Here is a 25,812-nt window from a genome sequence, read left to right as displayed (position 1 = left end):
TAAAAATACAAGACCACAGGATCAATACACAAGATACAATCTTGCACATAACTCCTGGAACGATCCTGGAGGTAGTACTCCATTATATTAGTTAGATCTACACAGTTCACTTAGTCATTTGTCTATCAGGCCTTGTTCACTTACTGTCATCCACACTGGAAATTATTTATTAATCCACCCTTTGGCTTTAAAGATAATCTGTTAAATTCCGGACCATTGTGCGAGTAAATAGACCCATTGCTGAATGTCTGAGAAGCAACCGTGTAATGGTTATAATAGGAAGAATTACCTTAGATGTGGAGGAGACACTTTGTGGAATTCACTGGAATAAAACAATATGGCCTATAAATTCGGCCGAGCAGCATCCATTCTTTGGACGCTAACTAGCCTACTAAGCCCCCAATAGGGCGGGCAGGGAGTGTGCACACACTTGTAAGTGCGCCGCCCGCCGTATTGGGAAAGGAAAAAAAGGTGTCCTTTACCCATGCCTGAAGGAGGAGTTAGGCCCCTTATTTGTATATGCAAAGGGCCTAATGCCTGCTTGAGACCCCTCTCCGAGACTGGTTTGCCCAGAGGCAGCCAGTGCCATTTGCTGGCTGCACTCAGGGAACCAGGTCTAGGGATCATCTGCCAGCTAAGGTTAGTAACTTACCAGAATGTGGAGCGGGGAGGAGCAGAAGTGCTCCTCCAGACCCCAGATTAAAGGAACCGATTGCTGCAGCTCCCACCCCCCATCGCTGCCGCTTCTGACCCTGATCCTCGATCAACCCGCTCCCAGCCTCAACCCCCGATCCGACCTCCTCTGTTGACCCGCGAATGCCCCCCCACCCCCGGGCATCCTCTGTCAACCCCCGATCGGACCCTACAATTCCTGAAACCCTGACCTGATCGTGGACCTGACCCCTGAACACACTTACCTGAGGCCTGCTCCGACACTAGCAGCGGCCCGACGTTGCACAACTCTTCACCGGCGGGCTCTCATCAAGTGCTGACTCTATTATAATAAAGCTCGAGGCCCAATATCTGAGGAGCCTCTGGCCACACCATTCAGGCGCAGGGAAAAATGGGCACGCCTGAATGTCTGAGCCTACATCTTGCGATGGAACTGAGATCAATCTTATTTAAGTTTATAAAATTTGAACCTGATAGTCTCGCTTAACAGGAATGGAGATAGGAGAATTGGGCAGGGCGGTCCTGTGTGCCTGATTCATGGTGCTCCCAATATCCCAGCCATGAAAATCAATGTTCTCAGCATCCAATGTTCTGATTTGTGCAACAGAGTCCATGCCCAAAAGAGAGCTTAGAAATTTCAGAAGTTTAGGGTTGATTTTAACTTTCCTGATTAGCGGGAATGGAGCAGGGGAGAAGTTAAAATGGAGCAGCTCCATTCCCGCGATATGCAATTTTAACATCACTGATTTTGTCAATTGATGAGGATCCCATTGGACTCTGGCTGGTGCTTTATCAATAAATGCAAATCAGGCTCCCATGATGTACAGTGGACCCCGAAGGAATTTTGACCGGCTCCTGTGTGGGGAGCCTGCCGCGATTGTCCCATCAGGTAAACCTGTCAGAAAGTCAGCGAGGTAACAAACTTTAAAACAAACTTTTCTTAGAGGGGCCTCGAGAAGCAGGAGTGCATCATTGGGCCCCACAAAGAATGTCCAGGCATCTGCGGTCCCGGGCTGCCCCCAGCCATAAGGTCCTGCAAACTGCAACCCCCCTCCCCCCGTTCTTCTTCCAATGATGGCTGATGGCCTCTGAGCAGCCCGATTTTCGTCCTTCCTGCCAGCCAGTTGCCATTCTCCGCCAGAAAAGACAGAGCAGCTGACCAGCGGAATTCAAATAGCGCCTGGCAGTTAAAATTTGCCGCACCACTGACTCACACTCCCATGCAGCATTGCCATCTACTCCCACCAACTTCCCGCCGGGAGTTAAAATCGGCTCTTATATCTTTTTAAGGAAAAGGAAAGAACAGTACTTGCATTTATTTCGTGCCTTTCATGGCTTCAGCATGACCCAAAGCATTCCACGGCCAATGAATTACTTTTGAAACCAACTTGTGAACAGCAAGGTCCCACAACAGCAGTGAGATAAATGACCAGTTAATCTGTGTTAGTGGTGTTGGTTGAGGGGTAAATGTTAGCCGGGACACTGGGAAATGGTGACCGCCATTCAAATAATACCATGAGGTCTTTTATATCTACCTGAACAGGCAGGCAGAGCTTTGGCTTCATGTATCATCCAAAAGATAGGCAGCACTCCCTCAGTACTGCCCTGACGTATCAGCCTGGATTAATTGCTAAAGTCTCTGGACTGGAGCTTGATCCCATGACCTCCTGAGTCAGGGGCAAGAGTGCGACCACTGAGGCAAGGATGACACTAAGGAATATTAGCTGTGACAATGTTAAGAAATTTAAACTGGTTTCCATTAACTGCTTTCTAGTAGTGGCTTATTTTCTCTCTCTCTCTCTCTCTTTTTTTAAAATATATATATATATAGAGAGAGAGAGAGAGATGTGTGTTTTTGTGGTTTGCTTGAATATACACAATTCTAATTGGGGACATTACATATTATTGATAACACAAATTATGTCCTGGCTGTGAAAGCCATTTGATTGACCCAGTGGTTTTTGAAACAATACTTATCCAAATTGTGGATCCTTTTGAAGGCAATGAGTAATTTACTTTTAGGAATGACTAAAGTTAGTTTGTACTGATTTCCACCATGAATTGCAGAATGTTGTGTGTTGGTGGATTGGATTTTTGAAAACATTAACCTGAATTCCCTCTGTAATTCTACCTGTTCTTCATGCTGAAAATTGGAAGCTGAGCTTTGTGTGCGTTGTACTCGTGACATCATCACACATGAGCTGAGTTCAGAGTTTAGTTTAGTAAGAAGAAAGAAAATGTTTAAGTAGTGACTGTTCTCTTTTGCATTTTACCTGCTTTTCCACTGCCCCCAAAACTCCAGATTTTTGGGTGGCCATTTTTAATTTAACAAGAGAAAATTGAATGCTTTTGCAAATTGTACTTATTTTGTAAAACCTATATTTATACGGCCACATTTAATTTTTTTTCACAATAAACACGTTTTTACAGGTTGAAAACTTGTTCTTACTGATCCAAAAACCTGCCGCATTTATTATTTCCATAACCATCTGATCACAATACAGTGTTCTATAAATAGAAACATATAAACAGAATCTTTAGAACTGCCATTGGACCCAAAAGTGGTGTACATGATCTGTATAAATAATTCTGGGTTCTCATTTAGCTTACCCGTGTTCTTTTTTTAGTCTTTACTTGTTTTCTTAAGCCCTCTTCCAAAATAAAAACTTTTTTTTACTGAGTTTCTTCAAATTTATGTAGGTTTTGGGCCCCAATTTTTCCCTGATTTTCTCCCACTAGGGAAAAAAAATGTGAGAAACACTTGAAAAAACACGGGTTTTTAAATCAGCGGAAAAACAACCTTAATGATCTTTACTTGTTTTGTAAGCTCCCAACAGATAGGTGTCAGAGAATGGGGACTTCCAGCTACATTCATCATCGTTAATAGCTGGGCCATCAAAAATAAGCTTTGCAGCACACAGGACAGCTGCTTTTGTTTGAAAATTAATTAGGTGCAGAAGACTCTTCTCAGCACTAGTTCGATTGTGCTTCGTCAAGTCATTAATTGGGCATACAAGATGTGAACCATGAGTCAATCAAATGGTGCTATGTTGGAGATGCTTCATTGTGTCACTGAAGCTGGCTTGATTGACAGCTCTGCACTTACAGGCCTCTAGGCTGTGATAAATACTAGCAACTAAACAGACAGAACAACCATATTTCCAGATCACTGCAGCAAGACAGAAGTGGATGAGGGTAAATCTACGTAAAAAGCTTATTTAAAAACTGCAAAAAAATTATAAGAATCTCAAATGATTTGTTGTGTCGGACTCAGGAAAAAGTTTAATGCGCCAGTGAAAGTTAAATCTGCATTGCTTGGTTATTCTGCTGATTTAACTTCTATGCATATTTCTTTCTCATAACAATTAATTAATTCATAGTTTAGCCAGGAATATATGGTCAATCAACATAGTATTTAGCAGTATGTGTTAGCTTGGCTCAGTTGGTAGCACTCTCACCTGAGTCAAAAGGTTATGGGTGCAAGCCCCACAATGGATTTGAGTATATTGGTGCAGCACTGACGGAGTGCTATACAATGTTGGAGATGCTGTCTTTTGGATGAGATGTTAAACTCAGGCCCTATCTGCCATTCTCAGGCGGATGTAAAAGATCCCATGACACTTTTTGAAAAAGACTAGGCAATTCTCAAGGTTTACTGGCTGACTTTCCTTCCTAAACTATTACCACTGAAGAAAGATTAACTGGTCATTCGTTCATTTGCTGTGTGCAAATTGGCTGCAGGTTTGCCTACATACAGTAGCTGCACCTCGGGAGTAATCCAGTGGTTATAAAGTGTATTGGGATGTCCTGAGGATTTCAAAAGCACTTTTTAAGTGCAAATTGTTTCCTTATATCTGGTGTAAGAGAAGGCCGGTACATTGCAAGGGCCTCAGTGGCACTCAGCTGGTGTCCAGGCCTAGATTCCCTGAAGATTTTGATAAGAGGGATCTGATGGGCAACTTTTGGCATGTTTCCAGGGCAGGGGCTCGACAACCCCTGGAGTGGGCAGCCTCTGCTGCAATTTGCGGCATTCTCCCTCTAGTGGGAGTCCGAGATGTGCCCTGAGTGATATGGGCACTCATCAAAGATATCTAAAAGAGGGAACCTCCCTCCGCCCCCTCAATCACTGGCAGGGAGGTTCCAGCGGGCGTATCCTGGCATTTATGCCAGGATGTTGCCCGCACAGATTTTCAGAGACTATATTCCTTGCAATCTGATAGAAAGGAGCGCTGTCTTGTAAGCAGGGGAATATCATAAATTCCAACGAAACTTCAGCAAGAATCCAGAATCTGGCATTGATCACTGCTGTGTTTTGCAGAGCAATCAATCTACAGTGGACCTGGAAATCGATCTGGTGCTGGGAAATGACAGTGTAGCCGAATGAGTGATTAGAGAGATTTCAGACACCACCCATTCAGCTCAACAGGCAGTTCACAAGTTGACCTGTCAGCTAAATGTAGCAGATGATTGGTCAGAGGTGTGAAAAGTATTGATGGCAAAGGTATACCATAGTTTGTGACCCAATATAATTCATCTCTAGTCAGTTTTCTATTCATTTTTTTCCTTCTGCATGTAGCAGTGTCCTCTAAGTTAGAGATGATGTTAGAGATGGTGCAGCTCCTGGTTCCGTTATACACTTCCAGTAAAGACTATTAAAGGTTAAACCAATTTTAGGCACATTTAAAGGGGCAATGTCCCCATGCCAAAGATTTCGGCAAACTGTTTTGACTTGTTTGCAATAAAATGATGTAATTCAAATCAAATCTGAATCATTCTGCCACTGGCATGTTATGTTGTAATGAAAATGATACACATCTGATCTGCCCTCCCCTGTTCAAACCAGAAAAGATTTGCCAAACATTTTTTTGCCCTGAAGATGGTGACCCTTTAATAAGAGACTAATAACCTTTTGTGTTATTTCAAAGTTCATTTCTTTTCTCTATGGAAAACAAGCTCTTCAATTTTTGACATGGTGCCCAATTTTGGTCTCTCCAGCACCCTGTTTTTCAGTGGGAACGGGGCAGCAATGAGACCAAATTTTAAAAAAATACTTGCCACCATTGCCATTTTTGAACGGGCCTCAATTTAGGCAGCCAGCACTCCTGCAGGAAGTGTCAATGATCTATGCAAATTGGGGTCCTATGACATATGAACCTGCCCACTGTACACGAGTGGTACAGATGTAAAACGGCCAGTGTCACATAAAGGGATCACTGGAGTCAGGTCTGGCACTATTAAAAATTTATAGACGTGCAAGTCTTCAGCTTTCAGCCTTCAGGATGACCTTGATTGCTCTCCCTACTCTCAGTCCTGAGCCGCTTTATTATCGCCCTCCGTCTTCCCCCCTCAATCTGCCCAGCCCTATCCTTTAATGTACTGCTGTAGGCTCTGTCGTTTCTTTGCTGGATTTTCTGCCTTCCTAAAATGGCAAGCTGCCTGTCAGTACTGGAAATGTGAGGACAACTCTTCAAAAGAATGCAAATGAGGCACAACCGTCAAAATAGTTTAGGCCTCTTACTGGCGACATCGGCTGAGCGTTTTAATCACTCCACCTGAGGTCTGCCTGATATACGTTGAAGATGAAAATTGACTCCATGATGTTAGAAGAGTTTACGGTGAACTTGAAAGAGATCTAGGATACAGTCCCCACCACTCACACCGTCCATGCTTATCATGGGTAGCGGCCTATATTGGGCAAATGGCGGTCACCATTTGCCATTACCAGAGGAGTCAATTATAAAGGCACCACTTATAACGTATTGAGCTGCCGACTTTTTCGGACAGTTCAATAAGTACTTACCCTGTACTTACCCATTTAAAAAGCTCTGCTGATTTCAGGCACAATCAGGTCATCAAGCAGTTTCGATCAGCTGTTCGCATCTTAGTGATGAGATTCTGGATGCAACTGCTAACAATAAAGAGAAGCAGATGCTAATTTGCAAAACACATTTCCTGTTTTTTAAAAAAATGTTGGTTATTTCGCTTTTTGGTTTTACCGTTCACCACGTATAGCGTACAAATTGCATTAACACCAACGATAAACAATGGGAACTGTACTAGTAAACTCAGTGCTCAATATTGTCCAATCATCTGCAGAGCAACCATCAACCAAACAAACAAAATGTTGAATTATGTAGTCAAAACATACAGGCGAACTAAGTTTCACAGTGGATTAGGCACTTGCACGTCACTTCTAGGACCTGGATTCAAATCTGGCCCAGATTAACGGGATGAAAGTCTCCTCGGCCCACTGCAAGGGTCCTATGTGAAATGAGTTTGGGCAGTCTGAATCCAGTTCCAAGCACGGACTTTATCATAAAACTGCCCCTCATACAGGGCAAAGGATCGTTGGTATGGGGAACTGTAAAAAGTACCACACTAGGCCAGTAGAGAGTGCTATTCTAAGGATATGGATTGAGGTATGCAGTTGGGACAGAGTGGAGGGAGCTTTGCCCTGCATCTGACTCGTGAATGTTAGTGGGTGAGCTAGCACTCATATCCCTCACCTTGAAGAGCACAAAAACCATAAGTAGAATATAAGTAAGAGGATCAGAGGCCAATCATCTCAGCTCCGGGACATCACTGTAGGAGTTCCTTAAGGCAGTGTCCGAAGCCCATCTATCTTCAGCTGCTTTGTCAATGACCTTCCATCCATCATAAGGTCAGAAGTGGGGCTGTTCGTTGATGATTGCACAGTGTTCAGCTCCATTTACAATTCCTTAGAGAGTGAAGCAATCCATGCCTGCATGCAGCAAGACCTGGACAACATCCTGGCTTAAGCTGATAAGTGACAAGTAACATAAGTGCCAGGCAATGGCTATCTCCAACAAGTCAGAGCATAACCACCTCCCCATGATATTCAATGGCATTACCATTGCCGAATCCCCCATGATCAATATCCTGGGAGTCACCCTTGACCAGAAACTGAACTGGACCAGCCACATAATTGCCCTGGCTACTAGAGCAGGTCAGAGGCTAGGTATTCTGTGGTGACTGGCTCATCTTCTGACTCCCCAAGGCCTCTCTACCACCTACAAGGTACAAGTCAGGAATGTGTACTATCTACAGAATGCACTGCAACAACTCACCAAGGCTTCTTCAGCAACACCTCCCAAACACACGACCTCCACCACCTAGAAGGACAAGGGCAGCAGATGCATGGGAACATCATCACCTCCAAGTTCCCCTCCAAGTCACACACTATCCTGACTAGTTGTAAACAATTTTACAACACCAAGTTATAGTCCAGCAATTTTATTTTAAATTCACAAGCTTTCGGAGACTTCCTCCTTCCTCAGGTAAATGTTTCAGGAGCTCCTTGAAGCCTACGCATTTATACATATAGAACAATACATGGTGTTTACAGACTGCCCCTGCAACTGCCCGTTGCCAAGGCAATCACCGTGTTCAGACAGAGAGGTGGCACCTGCAGAACCCCCGAATACACATTCAACAAAAAAACAAACAGGGAAAAAAAACAGAGAAAAAAAACAGAGAGAGGCAGAAACATCCGGAAGGCAGAGAGAGCCAGCAAATGACCCATTATATTAAAAACAGATAACATTTGTTCGCTGGTGGGGTAACGTGTAGCGTGACATGAACCCAAGATCCCGGTTGAGGCCGTCCTCATGGGTGCGGAACTTGGCTATCAATTTCTGCTCGACGATTTTGCGTTGTCGTGTGTCTCGAAGGCCGCCTTGGAGTACGCTTACCCGAAGGTCGGTGGATGAATGTCCATGACTGCTGAAGTGTTCCCCGACTGGGAGGGAACCCTCCTGTTTGGCGATTGTTGCGCGGTGTCCGTTCATCCGTTGTCGCAGTTCATCGTTGACCTTCGGGTAAGCGTACTCCAAGGCGGCCTTCGAGACACACGACAACGCAAAATCGTCGAGCAGAAATTGATAGCCAAGTTCCGCACCCATGAGGACGGCCTCAACCGGGATCTTGGGTTCATGTCACGCTACACGTTACCCCACCAGCGAACAAATGTTATCTGTTTTTAATATAATGGGTCATTTGCTGGCTCTCTCTGCCTTCCGGATGTTTCTGCCTCTCTCTGTTTTTTTTCTCTGTTTTTTTTCCCTGTTTGTTTTTTTGTTGAATGTGTATTCGGGGGTTCTGCAGGTGACACCTCTCTGTCTGAACACGGTGATTGCCTTGGCAACGGGCAGTTGCAGGGGCAGTCTGTAAACACCATGTATTGTTCTATATGTATAAATGCGTAGGCTTCAAGGAGCTCCTGAAACATTTACCTGAGGAAGGAGGAAGTCTCCGAAAGCTTGTGAATTTAAAATAAAATTGCTGGACTATAACTTGGTGTTGTAAAATTGTTTACAATTGTCAACCCCAGTCCATCACCGGCATCTCCACATCATATCCTGACTAGGGCATGTATCGTGGTTCCTTCATTGTCGCTGGGTCAAAATCGTGGAACTCCCTACCTAACAGCATTGTGGGAGCACCTTCACCACATGGACTGCAGTGGTTGAAGAAGAAGGCTCACCACCACCTTCTCAAGGGCAACTAGGGAAGGGGCAATAAATGCTGGCCTTGCCAGCAACACCCACATCCCGAGAATGAATAAAGTCAGAGGAAATCAATGTATACTGCTTTGATTGGACCATAAAGATTCGAGGCCTAGAAGTGGTGCAGAGAAGAGCCATCAGACTGATCTCCAACATCAAAAGACTGAGTTATGAGGAAAAACTGGAGAAACTTTGGCTTTTCAACCTTGAAAGGAGTTGCTTAAGAGGGAAACATACATCTAGAACACTGCAAATTAAACCATGGAAGCAAGACAGCGGGACACAGTTCAAACAAGCAAAATGCAAATTTAAGACTGACAAGAAGTTTATCTTCACACGTGGAATTGACTCCTGAGTAGAATAGTGGAATCATTTAAGAAAAAGTGGGATGCTGTAATACATGAACCATATAATCTTTCTGGATGGATAAGCCAAGAAGGGTCGGATGGCCTTCCTAATTTGTATCTATCTTGTGATTTTCTGAAACAATAGGCTACAATTTTATCATCTTATATTCCACATAAAATGTGAAACTGCAGTTACCTTAGATCAGTTGTGCAACTGAACCCTCACTTTGAATCCAACTCATTCACATGCATGTAGATTGATTTGAGCAATGAAATACTGGATTTCTGTAGCATGCAATACTTATGATAATGAAGCAATGTGCAGTGTCAAGTTCCCAATTAGTTTGGATGAATTATATAAATGCAAGTTCTTTCTTTTCTTATTATTAACATTACTTTATTCTGAATTAATTCCGTATTTGACCAATGCAACTCCACTTATACATTCTATGACTCAATTATCTCTATTTAATTTTTTGTGCATCTAAACATGCATCAAATCAAAATCAACAACCATCATATCAATCAGGTTTCTTGTGTTATATCTTACAACCCACTTCTAATGAAATTAATGTGGAGCAAAACTGGAAGGTGAAGCCGAAAAAGGTAAGTCTGTATCCAGCCAGCAAATCTGTACAGTAGGGACTAGAATCACTGCATCAAACGAGGCTGCAAAATCTGAAGTCCTTTTTAATTAAAAGCAATAATAAATGCATCTATCTTTCAAAATGGCAACAAGAGATTAGATATCATAGTGGGTTACATGCTGGCATATTACTTCTGGGATCAAATTCAAATCCAGCTCAGATGGAATGGATGAATGTCTCCCCTCTGTGTTACCTATAAAGAATCGATGTGAAATGCGTTTGGGCAGCCCAATATTAGTTCTTAATGACTGTGCCCATAGCACAAAACAACACCTAATTTGGCACTAATTTGCACTAAATTAACAATCATACTTAGAGATGCCACAGGATGATTGATGTGAGAAATGGAAATATATTATACTGTCGTTCTTCCAAGGATAGGACTGAGGCTCATGGTTGGGGCAGTTTAAAGGGAACTTCACTCTGCATCAACCGATGCTGTGTGTAACCTAGGAATACTTGATGCCAACAGTGGTGCCTGAAAAAACTGTTCTATTTTGCACTACAATAAAATTGTGATTCACTTAGAAAAAAGTAAATTTACCTGAAGATTACCATTTGCATATCTCTACCCATATTGCCAAACTTTCCTCAAAGTGTTATGCATGGTGTAGATAGCAAAATAATATCTCCTCTCCCAGGTAATTATCACAATTAGCTGCTGGTACTACATTTCAGATGGGAGTCAAATCTATTTTTTAACATTGAGGCAGAATAGGGCTCCAGAAATATAGAGATATTTTCATTCAAAAAACATTTTAATATTATTAACCTATACAAGTGAAAAACAAATTTTGTAGGAAAAATTTGAAGATAATAAATGATGGTTAGCGTGGTATCGATTTTTACTTCATGAGTCTGAATGAAAGCATAATTCACAAATGCCGTAGGCACTAGTGAGTTCAGTTGATTTTTCTCATGTAAATTAAAGATCGATATGTTACTTGATCTCACTTATTGTTCTGTGCATTGATTGACATTTCTTTCCCGGGGGTGCTGCATTGGATTTTCCAAGCTTTCCATTTAAAGACCTCCCCAAGGAATTTTCCTTGGGACTTTTCCCACTCCGCCACGGTAACCTCAGCGAAACCCCATGAACTCTTTGGAATGGGGGAAGAGCACTAGCATGAACAAGAGACAGTGGAAGAGGAGTACCATCTTAACTGGGTTAGAGATGGAGAAGAGTGCCTGATTGAATTGGTGAGGGAGAGAGAGAAGTGTGCCAGTATAAATTGGACAGGTTGGAGAAGAAATTGTATTTGTGAAAATATGGGACTTGGATGGGGTGCAATTTCTCAGTGAACTGGGTCTGGAGGAAGTACAGCACCTTTGTCTGGGTCTGGAGGGGGTAGAGTGGCTTTTTCTGGGTCTGGAGGGGGTAGAGCAGCTTTTTCTGCGTCTGGAGGGAGTACAGCACCTTTGTCTGGGTCTGGAGGGGGTAGAGTGGCTTTTTCTGGGTCTGGAGGGGGTAGAGCAGCTTTTTCTGCGTCTGGAGGGAGTACAGCACCTTTGTCTGGGTCTGGAGGGGGTAGAGCGGCTTTGTCTGGGTCTGGAGGGGGTAGAGCAGCTTTTTCTGCGTCTGGAGGGAGTACAGCACCTTTGTCTGGGTCTGGAGGGGGTAGAGCGGCTTTGTCTGGGTCTGGAGGGGGTAGAGTGGCTTTGACTGGGTCTGGAGGGGGTAGAGCGGCTTTGTCTGGGTCTGGAGGGGGTAGAGCGGCTTTGACTGGGTCTGGAGGGGGTAGAGCGGCTTTGTCTGGGTTTGGAGGGGGTAGAGCGGCTTTGTCTGGGTCTGGAGGGGGTAGAGCGGCTTTGACTGGGTCTGGAGGGGGTAGAGCGGCTTTGACTGGGTCTGGAGGGGGTAGAGTGGCTTTGACTGGGTCTGGAGGGGGTAGAGCGGCTTTGTCTGGGTCTGGAGGGGGTAGAGCGGCTTTGACTGGGTCTGGAGGGGGTAGAGCGGCTTTGTCTGGGTCTGGAGGGGGTAGAGTGGCTTTGTCTGGGTCTGGAGGGGGTAGAGCGGCTTTGACTGGTTGTGGAGGGGGTAGAGCAGCTTTGTCTTTTTCTGCAAGGGGTAGAGAGGCTTTGTGAATGGGGCAGTAGGAGAATGGATGCTGAAAACATTTAAAAGTTTATTTGGTGCTCCCATGCCATAATTTATTTCCTAATTAGTACGTTCTATCCTCCTCATTTTAAAGTGCACATGAGGATTGCTACAGAAACATAAGCTGTTGTTATGTTCTTTATATTGATGCTTTTTTGTACTACAAGCTTTCTAGTATTTATGTCCATTTCAGTAATTTTATGATGGCATAAATAACCCTACAGACCATTATTATATACATTATCACATTCCAGAATAAATTATTTTTGGCTTCAAAAAATACATCAAAAAGTGTCAAAAATTAAAATTACTAAGGGTTAACCATCATCAAAGTTAATTTCCTACTTCACAAATGTGTAAATCTTCCACTGCAAAAATTGCACTTTTGTGTATTTCAGTGTTTCTACCTGTAATACAATTGATGATATTGGGCATAGTTGCACCTTAAATCATCACAGGTTCAGGTCCCACTGTACTCTCTTTGTAACTACTTTTTTTTGTATGTCATTGGATTTTAGTTTTCACAGAATGATAAACTGAATTGCAGAATATAGTCTTAAAACACCAATAAAATCCTGAAATCCAATGTAATAAAAATGAATTTACCTTATCCAGTGGCCTTGAAGCAGTGGCCTTGGTCACAGGCCTTCATTCAGGGCTGTTTTTCAGTTGAATGTTGTTTTTTTGAGTTGACACCTTTTTGAGGGCAGTGTCAGCTTTTCTGAAGCTGTTCATCAGTTTTTTCATGTTTATATGTTAAATGGAAACTGCTAAAATGGTGAGAGATTTGAGTAGCATTTTATACATACCTGTTGCATCATAGTTTCCTTATACTGCTTTTTCTGTGTGACTTTAATCGGAGGGAGTTTGGTGATGGCTGAAACCAGAAAATTCATTAGGATATCTTCACAGTTAGTCATCTGGTCTATCATGTTGTGAAGACTGGCTGGCAAGTAATAGCTGTACAGGTAGTGATAGTATCTGTAACCAAAATAGAAACTTTACTTGGACATCTATCACCCAATTAATATTCTACTACTCACAATATAATTAGGACAGAGCAATTTCATTTTCAGCAGGCTGTTTCCTCCTACTTATGTTGGAATATTTTCATTAAACAATGAAGAATCACAGATGCTGCCTTTCAAGGTAGAAAATAGATCGTCTTAATTCAAACTGACTAGTTGAAAACGAAAACAAAATGTTTTCGGATAAAAATTGGTTTTATATTATTTAGGCATGATTCCCATATTAGCCACTTGCAACAATATATTTAAAAGAAAATCACAAAAAGGACACACAACACAAATCAATGCTAGGTTTTCAGTATTCAGGGTAACAATCCTTAATTTTAAGGTATATTCCTCCTTAGTTGAATATTCCTCTGCAAGGCTGAAAGTCAAATGGGCGCCTTTACCTCTATACCCAGCATTCAGCAATACAACTCTGAAACTGGCTGCAAGGTGCATGAGTGGAATTATTCTTTCTCTAATGCTTCCACCCGTCTTGTACCGTGGTATCCAGCTTGTGGTTGGTGCATCACCACAACAAAGTGACTGAGGTTTGGGATCCGGGGATGTACGGGATCATAGTTTCAAACCAGTATCCCATCATTAGGATTGGGTTTGGTTTGTGGCCCAACATTTAGTGATACAGCACTGCCCACTTTCTGTATTATTTAATAAGCAGCCAATGACTTATTATCACTTTACTCTGTAACTTAATATCTTGTAATTTGTGCAGTATGTTATTCTCCAATAACTTGTCAGTCTCTTTCTTGACAAGAATCCAAATGTTAATGTGTTTATCATTGTGGCATAATGATGTACCAATAATTTGAATGTGAGTCTTTGAAGCACATATAACTGAGATCCAACAAGCCTTTCACTGATCAGTGCAGATGATGCAGAAACTCTCAATTTGGCCCAATGTAGTTATCGTAAAATTATATTGATCTATTTTTACTTGTACTTTTCTTATTCTGCTGAAAGCAATGTTGAGCTACTTTGGCTCATATGGAGAATTTCACCCAGCTGTGAAATTGTATTGCTGAAACCAAAAGAATCAGAGGAGTGCATCGGAAATATATATTAATGCAGACTTGAGTCATTTAAAAAAAACCACTCAAATTGTAAATTTGCGTCAGTGAAACAGTCAAACAATTAGATAGATAGGGAAGTATTAGAGGTTTCAAATATCATGTTGTGATGGCAAAACCTCCTGATTACTCTCCATCTGCTATGGATAGATTTATTATGGCAATATGTGGATGACAGCAGCTTGGTTCAGTCGGTAGCACCCTCACCCTTGACTAAGGTGGTTCTGGATTCAATCCCCACTCCAAAACTTGTGCACATAATCTAAACTGTAATTTTAGTCCAATACTAAGAAACTACTGCATTGTTAGAGGTGGAGCCTTTTAGATGAGATGTTAAACTGAGGCCGCACCTACCCATTCAGGTGGACACTAAAGATCCCTTGGCACTATTTGAAGAAGAGCAGGGAATTCCTCCCAATGTCTTGGTTGAAATTCCTCCCTCAAAAGACCACAAAACAGATTGCGGGTGAAATTAGGCCACATGGCGCCACGTGGTCAACTAAGCCTCGAAAATGGAGTCCGAAATGCGTGCGCCAATTTCCGTTGGGAAGTGTGCAGGATGCCACCTTGGTAAAGGGGTTTACGGGCGCGCCTAACGACCACCGGCAGCATAAAGAGTAGGGAGATTATAACGCGCATCAGTGTGCAACGCTGATTAAAGGGACCACTTTTATTTTGGAACTCCACACTTCATCCAACGCATTGTCTTAAGCTCGCACAGCTGCGCAAGACTTAAAGGGCATGAAGGACCCCCCTCCTCCACCACCACCACCAGTGTTATTTAAAGGGATCATGCAGGAATTACAGGTTAGTTGCTAGATTATTTATTCTCACTGCTGGTGCATTTGTACATGTTTTTGGAGGTTTCCTATACTTGGATAAAGTTTCAATACTCTACAGGGAGTGGGCTGGCTGGCAGGCAACAGCAAGGGCACTAGCGGAGTGGCAGGGGTGGGAGCAGGAATGGTGAGAGAGGACAGCAGGTTTGTGTTCTATGGAGCCACTGCCACTTGTTGCCTCCTGTTATGCCTCCTACTCCTACAAGAAAGAGGGAAGTGTGTCACTGAGTGTCCTGGAAGATGTTTGAATGATGTGGCTGTTATGGTTGAATAGCTATCAGTGTGTGTGAACTGTGCGTTGTGGGTGTGAGGCTTGCAACAGTGCCAAGTGTGTGAGGGTGAGATAAAGCATATGATTTGAATGGTTGAGTACTGACTGAAAGAGATTGTTGGCAGGTGGGTGATGGGGATGTAGTGAATTGAGCAGTGGATGAGGCTAGTGGTTCAGTTGGTACGATATGCCACTTGAAGCTTGAACTCACTCAACTTGACAACTCGTTTTAAATTGTTGAACTTCTTCCTGCACTGCATCCATGTTCTTGGAGCTTTGCTTCTGGCATTTACCTTGTCCGCTACTTCCTCCCACTGCCTCTTCAGCATATATCTAGAGGGCCTCCTGCCCCCCTGCGATATAGAATGCCCCTCCTTCTGTCCACCTCTTGCACCAAGGCTTCCAGTGCATCATCAGAGAACCTTGGTGCATGCTCTCTCCTGGCACAGCCATTCTTCAAAATATCACAGCACAGATTCAGTTTTCAGCTGACTCCCACCACTTCTTGCAGCCACAATGCATCTCCCCTTTAAGATGTGTAGGCTGCCTTTAAGAAGCGCGAGTCACTCGTGATATTGGGGCCCCCTGCTGATGCCTGCAGCCAATCAACAGCGCGGGTAGTGCTGGCTGCACGCAGCAATCATTTAAAACAGCAGGCAGCACGAATGTAACGTGCCTCCTGCATCACAACGAATGGGCACGGGTTAATTGGGGACTGCGATCCCCACGTCAGTTTTCAGGGGTTATCCGATTTAACCCCCATTAACTGGTTATTTACCTCATTGCTGTTCGCGGGAACTTATTAGGGTCGATTTTAACTACAGACAGTTTTTGAGTGGGCAGTGGGAAGTGTGTCATCGGTTTGAGGCCCGTACCATTTTGACAGCTGTGGGTTGCCCAGGTGTGAAAACGGTGAAGGGCAGTCTGCTCAATTGGAGGGTGGGATTTCTGGCAGGCCTGACACCCATTTAAAGAGTGAATGTATCTCTTAAAGTGACATGTCAATTAAACCCTGTGCAAATTTGTGCTGCTACTGAGAGGTTTCTGGAGAGCAATATATCTCAGGCAAAAGTACCTCGCTTCTCAGATGCAGCAGTGGAGATACTTGTGGAGTAGGTGAGGGCATGCAGGCAGATCCTGTTCTCTTCCGATGAAAGGACGGTGCTCGAACAGATGCTGATACAGGCCTGAAAGGAGGTGACTGATAATGTCAAAGCCCACAACATCACTCCCAGGATATGCGTTCAGTGCCGCAAGCACTTCAAAAACCTGACTCAGACAGCAAGGGTGAGCATGATGTCTTCCTATCTCTATTTCTTTGCATTAGACCTGGCCACAGAACTTCCACCACTCCAGACACTTCCCTCCCATGCTCCACATGCTTCTTCACCAATTACAAGGGGACACTGTAACAAATCTCCTTCTCATTCCAACCACTCACCCATTGGTTGCTGCTGCCTACACAACAGGCACTAACTACATTCTGTTTTTACCTTGTTACTTGTTTCTAAATCCACCATAGCAAAAAATTGTACTCTTGTGCATCTGAGTTATTTCCCATAATAATACAAATGATGGACTATTGGGCTTGGTGCTGGCTTAAGGCACGACAAGTTCATGTCCTACTGCAATCCCATTGTAACTACTTTTTGTATATCATACGTGAAGCCATTAGGTTTTAGTTTTCACAGTAAAATAAACAAGTTGCAGAATGTGATCCCAAAACACTAATAAAAATCCTGAAATCCAATGTAATTAGAAGAAATTTACTCGCTCAACTTGATGCAATGGCCTTGGTCATAGGATTTTATTCAGGGTTGTTAAGTTGTACATCATTGTTTAAATTACCAGCTTTTTTGGGCCTGTGTCAGGTTTTTTGAAACTGTTCGTCAGCTTTTCCGAGTTTTGTAGGTTGGTATATTTGCCAGCTCCTGTTTCCCTTTTAAGCACTTGATGGACATTCCACTTCCTTGCTCGTATGTATGTCTGTTTTTATTCCCTTCTCCTTCCTGTTGTTCTGTTCCTTTTTAAATGTTGTTCATCTGTACTTATTTCCAGTTCTTAATTTATCTGTTCTCTCTATAGAGGATGACTGACATTGTGAGTGTTTCTAGCATTTTCTATTTTTGTTTCAGATTTCCAAAACTTTGTGATTTTTATTTAGAAATGATATAGTGCAGTCTGCTTGATTAGTCCTGAGACCTAAGGTAAAGTGCTGGGTCTCACATTTGGGGTTGTTCAAGAAACTGTTATGTATACTTGAAAAAAATGGCTAACAATAGGAAACATTTTTTGATCTTCTTCACCCCAGTTCTTAACTTTAAAGAGTATGCGGCAAAGGGCAAGATTTTCCTCTGTGGTGGATTTCCCACTGAAATAACACTGAAACAGCACATCCGCCAGTCAGCGTAACTCCTCTCAAAACCAGTCCAATTCTCCTCATTGCATCTGATGGTGGATTTCCAGTGCTACAGATTCTGCCTCGGGAGGAGAAACCATCCAGTGCTGCTGCAGCAGCTGAAATTTTTTTCAAGTCTCTAATTTTCTTAAAGAAACTTTGGAAAAAATCTTTAAAGTGTTTTTAAAAGTATATATTTAAATATTTTAAAGTTTTTTATAAGTAATTTTTAAAGTAATTTATCTGTTCCTTTTAATAAATTTGTTCCATAGATTACAGCCTATACCATGGTTACTCTTCCACTTTCTGAAGTCTAGGAGATCACAGCAGAACTCATATCATATCCAGTAAGCCAAGTGCAGTAACAAGCATCTCAGTTTGACTTCTACCCAATGCTACATTACCAGATATTGTGGGGGAAAAATTGAATAAGGGTCCATTCTGAGCAATGGTAGCGCACCCCGCGCCGAACAGACCCTCCGCAGGCAGCACGTGAAATTCGTGCTGCCTGCTACTTACCCTGAAATCTCTGTGCAGCGAGCGCAGTCCTCGGTGCTGAGAGGCTGCACGGAGAATGAGGAAGTTGAAAATGGAGCGTGGCCAGCGCATGTCATCAGCTGGCTGCACTACTTAAAGGTGCAGGCACATTTCTAATGGCAGATATACAGCCGAGGAGGAGAAGGGAGAATGGCATCACGAGTAGCTGCACCAGCAAGAGAGCGGGCACCAAGATTCTCGGATGATGCTCTGGAGGCCCTGGTGGAAGGGGCGGACCAGAGGAGGGCAGCATTGTACCAGCAGCGTGGCCGGAGACCGTCTAGACCACAGCTGCGTAGGCATTGGCAGGCCGTGGCAGAGGATGTGAATGCGAGGAGCATGGCAGCATGCACGTGGGTGCAGTGCCGCAAGAAATTTAATGACTTGACACAAGTGGTCAAGGTGAGTGAATGCAAGTGTCAAGTGGCACATCCTACCCACTGCACCAATACTCCAAGCACGACACCTCCCATCACCCACCCACCCACCAAAAAACACTGCCCATCCATACGCAATGCTGCATCTCACACGCGCATAATACTGCACTTGCAGGCCACCCAACCACCACTCAAGTCACGCAAACTGGCAGCTATTTGACCATGACAGGCACATCACCCACACACTGTCCTCTGTCTTGCAGGAAAAGATGGCGTATAACACCCGCCAGCAGGACGGACCTGAGGCTGGACGGGCATGTCTACACGACCTCATCCCCCTAGAGGAGATGGTGCTCAGGATCATTGGGCGGGCCGTCGCTTCAGCCGTTACAATGTGCCACGCTGGATGTCCCAGTCAAGGGGGCCTCTGCATATCTAATGATCCTTCTCCTTTTCCACATCTCCCTCCTCCCATAATCTTTTTGGACTCATGTGCTGCACATGCTGCCAGCACGCACCTCTTACTTGCTCCTCTCCCCACTCCACAACTCAACCTGCTTCCTTTTGACATTGTAGATACCAGATACCCAAGAACACATGGCGGCACCTGAGGAGGAGGAGGAGGAGGACACTGAAACCACATGGTCACTCGATCTGACACTTGCTTCCACCAGCTCAGAGACTGAAACTGCGCGTCCTTTAGAGGTTAGGTTAGAGGACGGATCTGGGGCGGAGGGAGTGGATACCACAGGAGCCAACTCTCCGGAGGGCAAGGTCGCTCACTAGTTTTGCTGCAGAGGAGTAAGATGAGGACTTCGATGGGCCAGGCTACAGAAGACGGCTGATGGGCGTACACCAACAAATACTCGGGGCACTGGAAAGCCTGCCAGAAAGCCTGCGTATATTGAGAAGGGCTATGGAGGAGTCCAGCTCCAACTTGGGCCAGGGCTCTGCGCAGAGCTTGGAGCCCATCCTTTCCAACATGGAACGGGTGGTCAGCTCCATCAGCACAGCTGTGGAACCCACCATGATGCAGCGTCTGATGACTGATGTCACAGCATCCATTGCAGCACAAACATCTGCCATCCAAGGTCTGATTGCTGCATTAGAGGCTCAGACTGCTGCTATCGTGGATTTGGAGACCACTGTGGAACAGGGCTTCCACGGCATCACAGCACTCCAACAATCCGTTCTCCACCCGGGAGAGTGGCAGTGGCGCCATGGCAGTCGGACTTGCTGTCCTCTCTCAGGACGATAGCATTCCTGCTCCCACCCCTGCCACTCCCCCAGTGCCCCTGTTGTTGCCTGTCGACCAGCCAGGCCAGACTGCTGCAGCCCATGCTGAGATGGTGAAGTCTGAAGCCGGGCCCTGCAGGCCCAGAGCTGCTCGAGGTCATCTTCCAAGGCCTTCTGGACGTTCCTCCATTGAAAGCCAGCAGCCTTCCACCACCCATGCTCCAGCCACTGGGGAAGCACCTCGTAGGAGCACTAGGATAGGTAAAGGCACACAAACAACAGGCACTAAGGGAATGCACAAGGGTGAATTGTTCTGTTATGTTTGCATATTTTCATTTATTAATCCACAAATGAGAGTTTGATTTTGCATTTGGTGGTGGTTTTTATTCATGCAATGAGCTGAGAAGGACACCAATGTGTAATCTGATGGAGGGCGATTTGATTGTCTTGTGGGAGTGGAAAGGTGGGGAATGTAGAACTGTTGGTGAGTTGGGGGATGTAGTTCCAATTATTGATAGTGGGCACTGATCAGGCGAGCACGCACTGCCCTTGCAGACAAGGCATGTGGTTCCTGCTGTAACCTTGCGTCTTCCTCCACCTCCTCTTCCGGCTCCACCCCCTCCTCAGCCCGTACAAATATTTCTTACCAGACTGGAAAACTTAAATCACATGAACGATGCCAGAAGCTAAAATGTAGACTTGTACTTCTCAACACAAACAGCCAACCTACATTGCTGCAGCTCAGAAGCAGCTAAACGTAACATCTCATTTTAAGTTCAGCTGAACACTTCAGACTTTATCATGCAGAGAAATGATTACAGTGTACTCTTAATGAAAAATCAATAGTTGTGACATTTTAGTACTGACGCTTCCCTAGAGTCCTTTGATGATATGACACCTTGCAGAATGTGGTTGTTCTCCTGTTTGTTCGGTCTACTGTGTCACAGCCACATTTTCCTCAAGTACAAAGCAACTCAACACCGCCAATTATCTAACGTCTTCCAAAATTGAAACCACATGCCAATGCATAAATGGTTTCCTGCGTAGACGTTTTAAAAATGATGTTTCTCATCAGATCTTTGAGTCGATTATTGTGGCTATTTTTGCTCTCACTAAGAATGTAATAACACTTAAATGCTTTCTCACAAATCTGCAGAGAAGAAAAAGTGTTGAGTTATTGTAACTCTTCCAAATTAAAAAAATAAATCAGCTCCCCTTTGGTTTATGGTTTCTTTGATGAAAAACTTCATTTAGCCATTATTTGCGTTAAGTACAAGGGTAAAATTTCTGTTGTGAGCCAGTAAAAATATATAATTAAATCCATAAATAAATCAACTATTCCCTCTGGTGTGCATTTAAAATTGGTGATGTTCATTGTTCTTTCACTAAGCTGCTTTATTTTTGTTTGAAGTTTTATTTTACTGTAAGCGTAACGTAACATTAAAACGGTCACTCCCCAACATCCAAAAATTAAAAAAAAGAATATAGGGCTGATTTTAACTTTTGACGGTGGCAGAAAACAAGCCATAGTGGTTCTGCCACTTGATACACACCCGCCTGATCTTCCTTTCCAAATGGAAAGCGAAATCAGGCACCCCGCTGTACAAAGAGCGGCCAATCCACTATTGCCTGTTTTCTGCCACCACTGAATGTTAAAATCAGCCCTTTTGCCTCATTACATAGAATTTACAGCACAGAAACAGGCCATTTGGCCCAACTAGTCCATGCCAGTCTTTATGCTCCACACAAGCCTCCTCCCACTCCTCTTCATCTATCCCTATCAGCATAACCTTCTATTCCTTTCTCCTTCATTTACTTATCCAGCTTCCCCTTAAATGCATCTATGCTATTCGCCTCAACTACTCCTTGTGGTAACAAGTTCCACATTCTAACCACTCTCTGGGTAAAGAAGTTTCTCCTGAATTCCTTATTGGATTTATTAGTGACTATCTTATAGTCAGCAACATTCAATAAATTCTTTTACAGCATACCTATGGGAAACATATAGTGGAACTTGGTTATAGTTACCTTCAATATAGTAAAACTAATTTACAATAGAATGAAATGGCTGCTCCTATTGTAGAGAAACAGCCTCACAATACAGTGAGTACCAATTTTCCAGTTTATTACAAGATTAAAAGACAATTATGAATGAGGAAGGCCATTGGTCCCTTAGTTAATCCATCTAATAAGAACCTTCAGTTCCCCCTATTGCAGCATCAAATTGTTTCTTAAATAATTCCAGAGATTTTACCTCCACTACTTTATTCAGGGGTTTATTCCATGTGTTGATCACTCTTTGAGGGTAATTTTGACTTTGGGTGATAGGGTAAAATGGGCAATATCAGATCAGCCGCCCGTTATACACCTCTCCCGATTTTAAATTGGGAGAATTGTATAACGGGCGGCTGATCCGATATTGCCCATTTTACACTGTCACCCAAAGTCAAAATTAACTTCATTGCTTCAAGAGGAATTTCCTGATATCCGTCCTGAATTAACTTTTTATTAGTTTGAACCTGTTTCCCCTTGTCTGCTCTCACGGTTTAATTTGTAGTAGTATTTCAGGTGAACCTTTTCTATACTGTTTACACTATCTCATAGATGTCTATAAGGTCACAGCTCAGTTGCCTCCTATCAAGGGTGAAATCTTAGGAATAGGCCATTCAGCCCCTCATGTCTGTTTCGCCATTCAATCAGATAATGGCTGATCTGTACCTCAACTCCATTGACCCACCATTGATCCATATCCTTTGATACCCTTATCCAACAAAAATCTATTGATCGAATCTTTCAAATTTTGATTGACCCAGCATCCACAGCCTCTTGGACAGAGAGTTCCAGATTTCCACTGCCCTTTGTGTGAAAAAATGCTTCTTGATTTCAATCTTGAATGGCCTAGCTCTAATTTTAAGATTATGCACCCTTGTTCTGGATTCCCCCACCAGAGGACGTATTTTCTATGTATTTACCATATCAAATCCCTTTATCATTTTACCCCTTGACCTTCTAAACTCAAGAGAATACCAGCCAAGTTTCTGCAACCTGTCTTCATAATTTAACCCTGTAAGCCCCAGTGTCATTCTGTGTTGTACCCCCTCTAAGGTCATTATATCCTTTCTGAGGTGCAATGCCAAAAACTAAATGCAGAACTCCAGATGGGGTCTGACCAAGGCTCAGTACAGCTGAAACATAACTTCCTCCCCTTTGTATTCCAGCCCCCTTGAGATAAAGGCCAAAAAAAAAGTTTCTCCAATCTTTCCTCATATCTTTAACACTACAGATCAGCTTTGTGGTTCTTCTTTGAATTTTCCCAGCTCTTGAATGTATCCCTTGTTCCTCAGTGGTCAGAACATGACACAGCACTCAAGATGTAGTCTGACCGAGTACTATACAGTTTGAGCTTAGCTACCTTTGACCTGTGCTTTATTACTTTGTTGATATAGTTCAGCATTCTATGAGCATGGTTGACTGCTGCTCTGCAGTGATTGGACATGTTGAGCAAACATCTACTAATATCCCTAGATCTCGTTCAAGTTCACCCGTAACTATTTCAACACTATTTGTGTTGCCCATTTTTTCTTCCTTTGTGCAGGGCTTTATACTTGTCCATATTAAATTTCATCTTCCATTGTTCCGTCCATTTTGCCCCAATCATTTTGTATGTCCTGTGCTGCCTTCACAGAATCAACTGAACTTCCTAGTTTGGTATCATCTGCAAGTTTGACCAGTTTCACAGATTTTGTGAGTCCAAAATATTGATGTAAATTATAAAAAGCAGTCGTCCCAATATCAATCCCTGGGGAACCATGCTCAGCACTTCCCCTCATCACTACATAACTCCTCTAACAAGCAGCCACTGTTTTTTATCCTTCAACCAATTTCTTAAGCATTTCCAAAATTTACCTTTAATCCTTACCACTTTAAACTTAACTGATAGCCTTTTGCCTGGTTTACCATAAAATACGGCTTTCCATAGTTCACTTCCGATGTCACTTTCTTGAAAAAGTCAAGGAGGTTGGTCAGGTAAGATCTTCTCTTTCTGAATCTGTGTTGACTGCTATTTACTTCAATAAGGTAAATACAGAGAAACTAGGTGGGGAAATGATTATACAGATAAATACAAGGTTGCTCCTGACAATTGATTCCATTATTCAAATAAGCCTAATGAGTCTCATTTGTCACCCTTCTTGAAAATGGGTGCCTTGTTAGCCTGTTTCCAATTTATTGGTATCACCCCAATGTTAATAGACTTCTCATAATGACCATCAAAGTTTTATAAATATCTTCCCTAGTGTCTCCTGCTACTCTGGGATAAATATCAACTATTCCTCAAGGTTTATTTGTTTTAAGCCCAATTAGTCTGTCTATGATTTTCATCTCATTTACATCAAAGTCATTAATTCTACTTAGGTTATGGTTACTTAGGGAGGGCATGTTCCTCATCTCTTCTCAAATGAATACTTGGAAGATTAAATCATTCAGAATATTAGCTATCTTATGCTCATCCTTTGTTTCAACTCAATTTGCATCTGTTATGTATTTCACCTCTTCTCGGACAGTACTCTTTCCATTAAAGAACTGAAAGAATTTCCAACAGTATATTTTTGTCTGCAGCTATGCTGTTTTCCAGGTCTTTCTCTCTGTATCCCTTCACTTTTCGCTCTGCAGGATTTCTGGAAGTCATTCTTTCTCTTTATTTCACTTCTATTCATTTGTTAATGTGCTCGCTGACCTACACTGACTCCCAGTCTGGCAACGCCTCAATCTTAAAATTCTCATCTTTGCTTTCAAATCCCTCCATGGCCTCGCCTCTCCCTATCTCTGTAACCTCCTCCTCCAACCCTCCGAGATCTCTGCGCTCCTCCAATTCTGGCTTCTTGCACATCCCCAATTTTAATCGCTGCACCATTGGCAACCGTGCCTTCAGCTGCCTAAGCTCTGAAATTTCCTCCCTAAACCTCTCCACCTCTCTCTCTTCCTTTAAGACACTCCTTAAAACCTACCTCTTTGACCAAGCTTCTGGTCACCTGTCCTTATCTCCTTATGTGGCTTGGTGTCAAATTTTGTTTGTTAACGCTCCTGTGAAACATCCTGGGACGTTTTACTATGTTAAAGGTGCTATACAAATGCAAGTTCTTGTTGCTGTTGTTGTTGATCGATTTAGGGCCACACTTATTTAGTCTATGCTTGTTGATCCTAAAAATGTATTTATCCTTCACGCCTTTAAAGGTATTCCACTTGTTCTCTACTGTTGAACAACCTTCCTGAACAATTTTTAAGCTCAGTATTCTGAATGCCAGATCATGTTGAACTTGATCATTCTGTGGTTGCTACTCCCCGAGGGGAACACAACTTCCATTTCCTGTATATTGCCTGGTTGATTAACATTACCAAGTCAAGATGTGTACCAGAGCCATTTCTGATGGTCGCGCACTTTTTACAAATAGCAATGTCGTTGTGATGTGGTATCAGGGTGCTTTAACTCCATTTACATGAATGATTGAAGTCTAATAAGCTTAAATGCTGGAGCAGTGCAAGCCTCCTGCTCTCAAGGTGCTGCTTGGTCAGAAAGTACCAAGCATCGCGCTACCAATGCACTTCAGATGCTCAGTCTCTGCCCCCAATTTTCCTGTCTTCCTCCAGCTGCCTGCATGGGAGTGGAAAATCCATCCTTCTGGTTTTCTGACTACAAATCTGTAAATATTGATGATGAACTATGTACCAATCTATGTGAATTGCTTTAACAGTATTCTTTGAACATTAA

At 43.1% G+C, this 25,812-nt stretch overlaps 1 protein-coding gene across 1 annotated transcript in view; it reads right to left on the bottom strand.

Annotated features, from left to right (window-relative positions):
- The window catches only part of LOC137321776 (exostosin-1-like), a 560,359-nt gene that overhangs the window by 10,303 nt on the left and 524,244 nt on the right, over nucleotides 1–25,812 (bottom strand). Inside the window, exon 11 of the mRNA XM_067984436.1 lies at nucleotides 13,099–13,270. Within this exon, the coding sequence (XP_067840537.1) occupies nucleotides 13,099–13,270 (172 nt within the window). The remainder of the gene's footprint in view (nucleotides 1–13,098; nucleotides 13,271–25,812) is intronic.

This window comes from Heptranchias perlo, chromosome 5 (assembly GCF_035084215.1).
Source record: "Heptranchias perlo isolate sHepPer1 chromosome 5, sHepPer1.hap1, whole genome shotgun sequence".
Lineage (NCBI taxonomy): Eukaryota > Metazoa > Chordata > Chondrichthyes > Hexanchiformes > Hexanchidae > Heptranchias > Heptranchias perlo.
The sequence above is the reverse complement of the archived record's forward strand: the minus strand, read 5'-3'. Positions and strand labels throughout refer to the sequence as shown.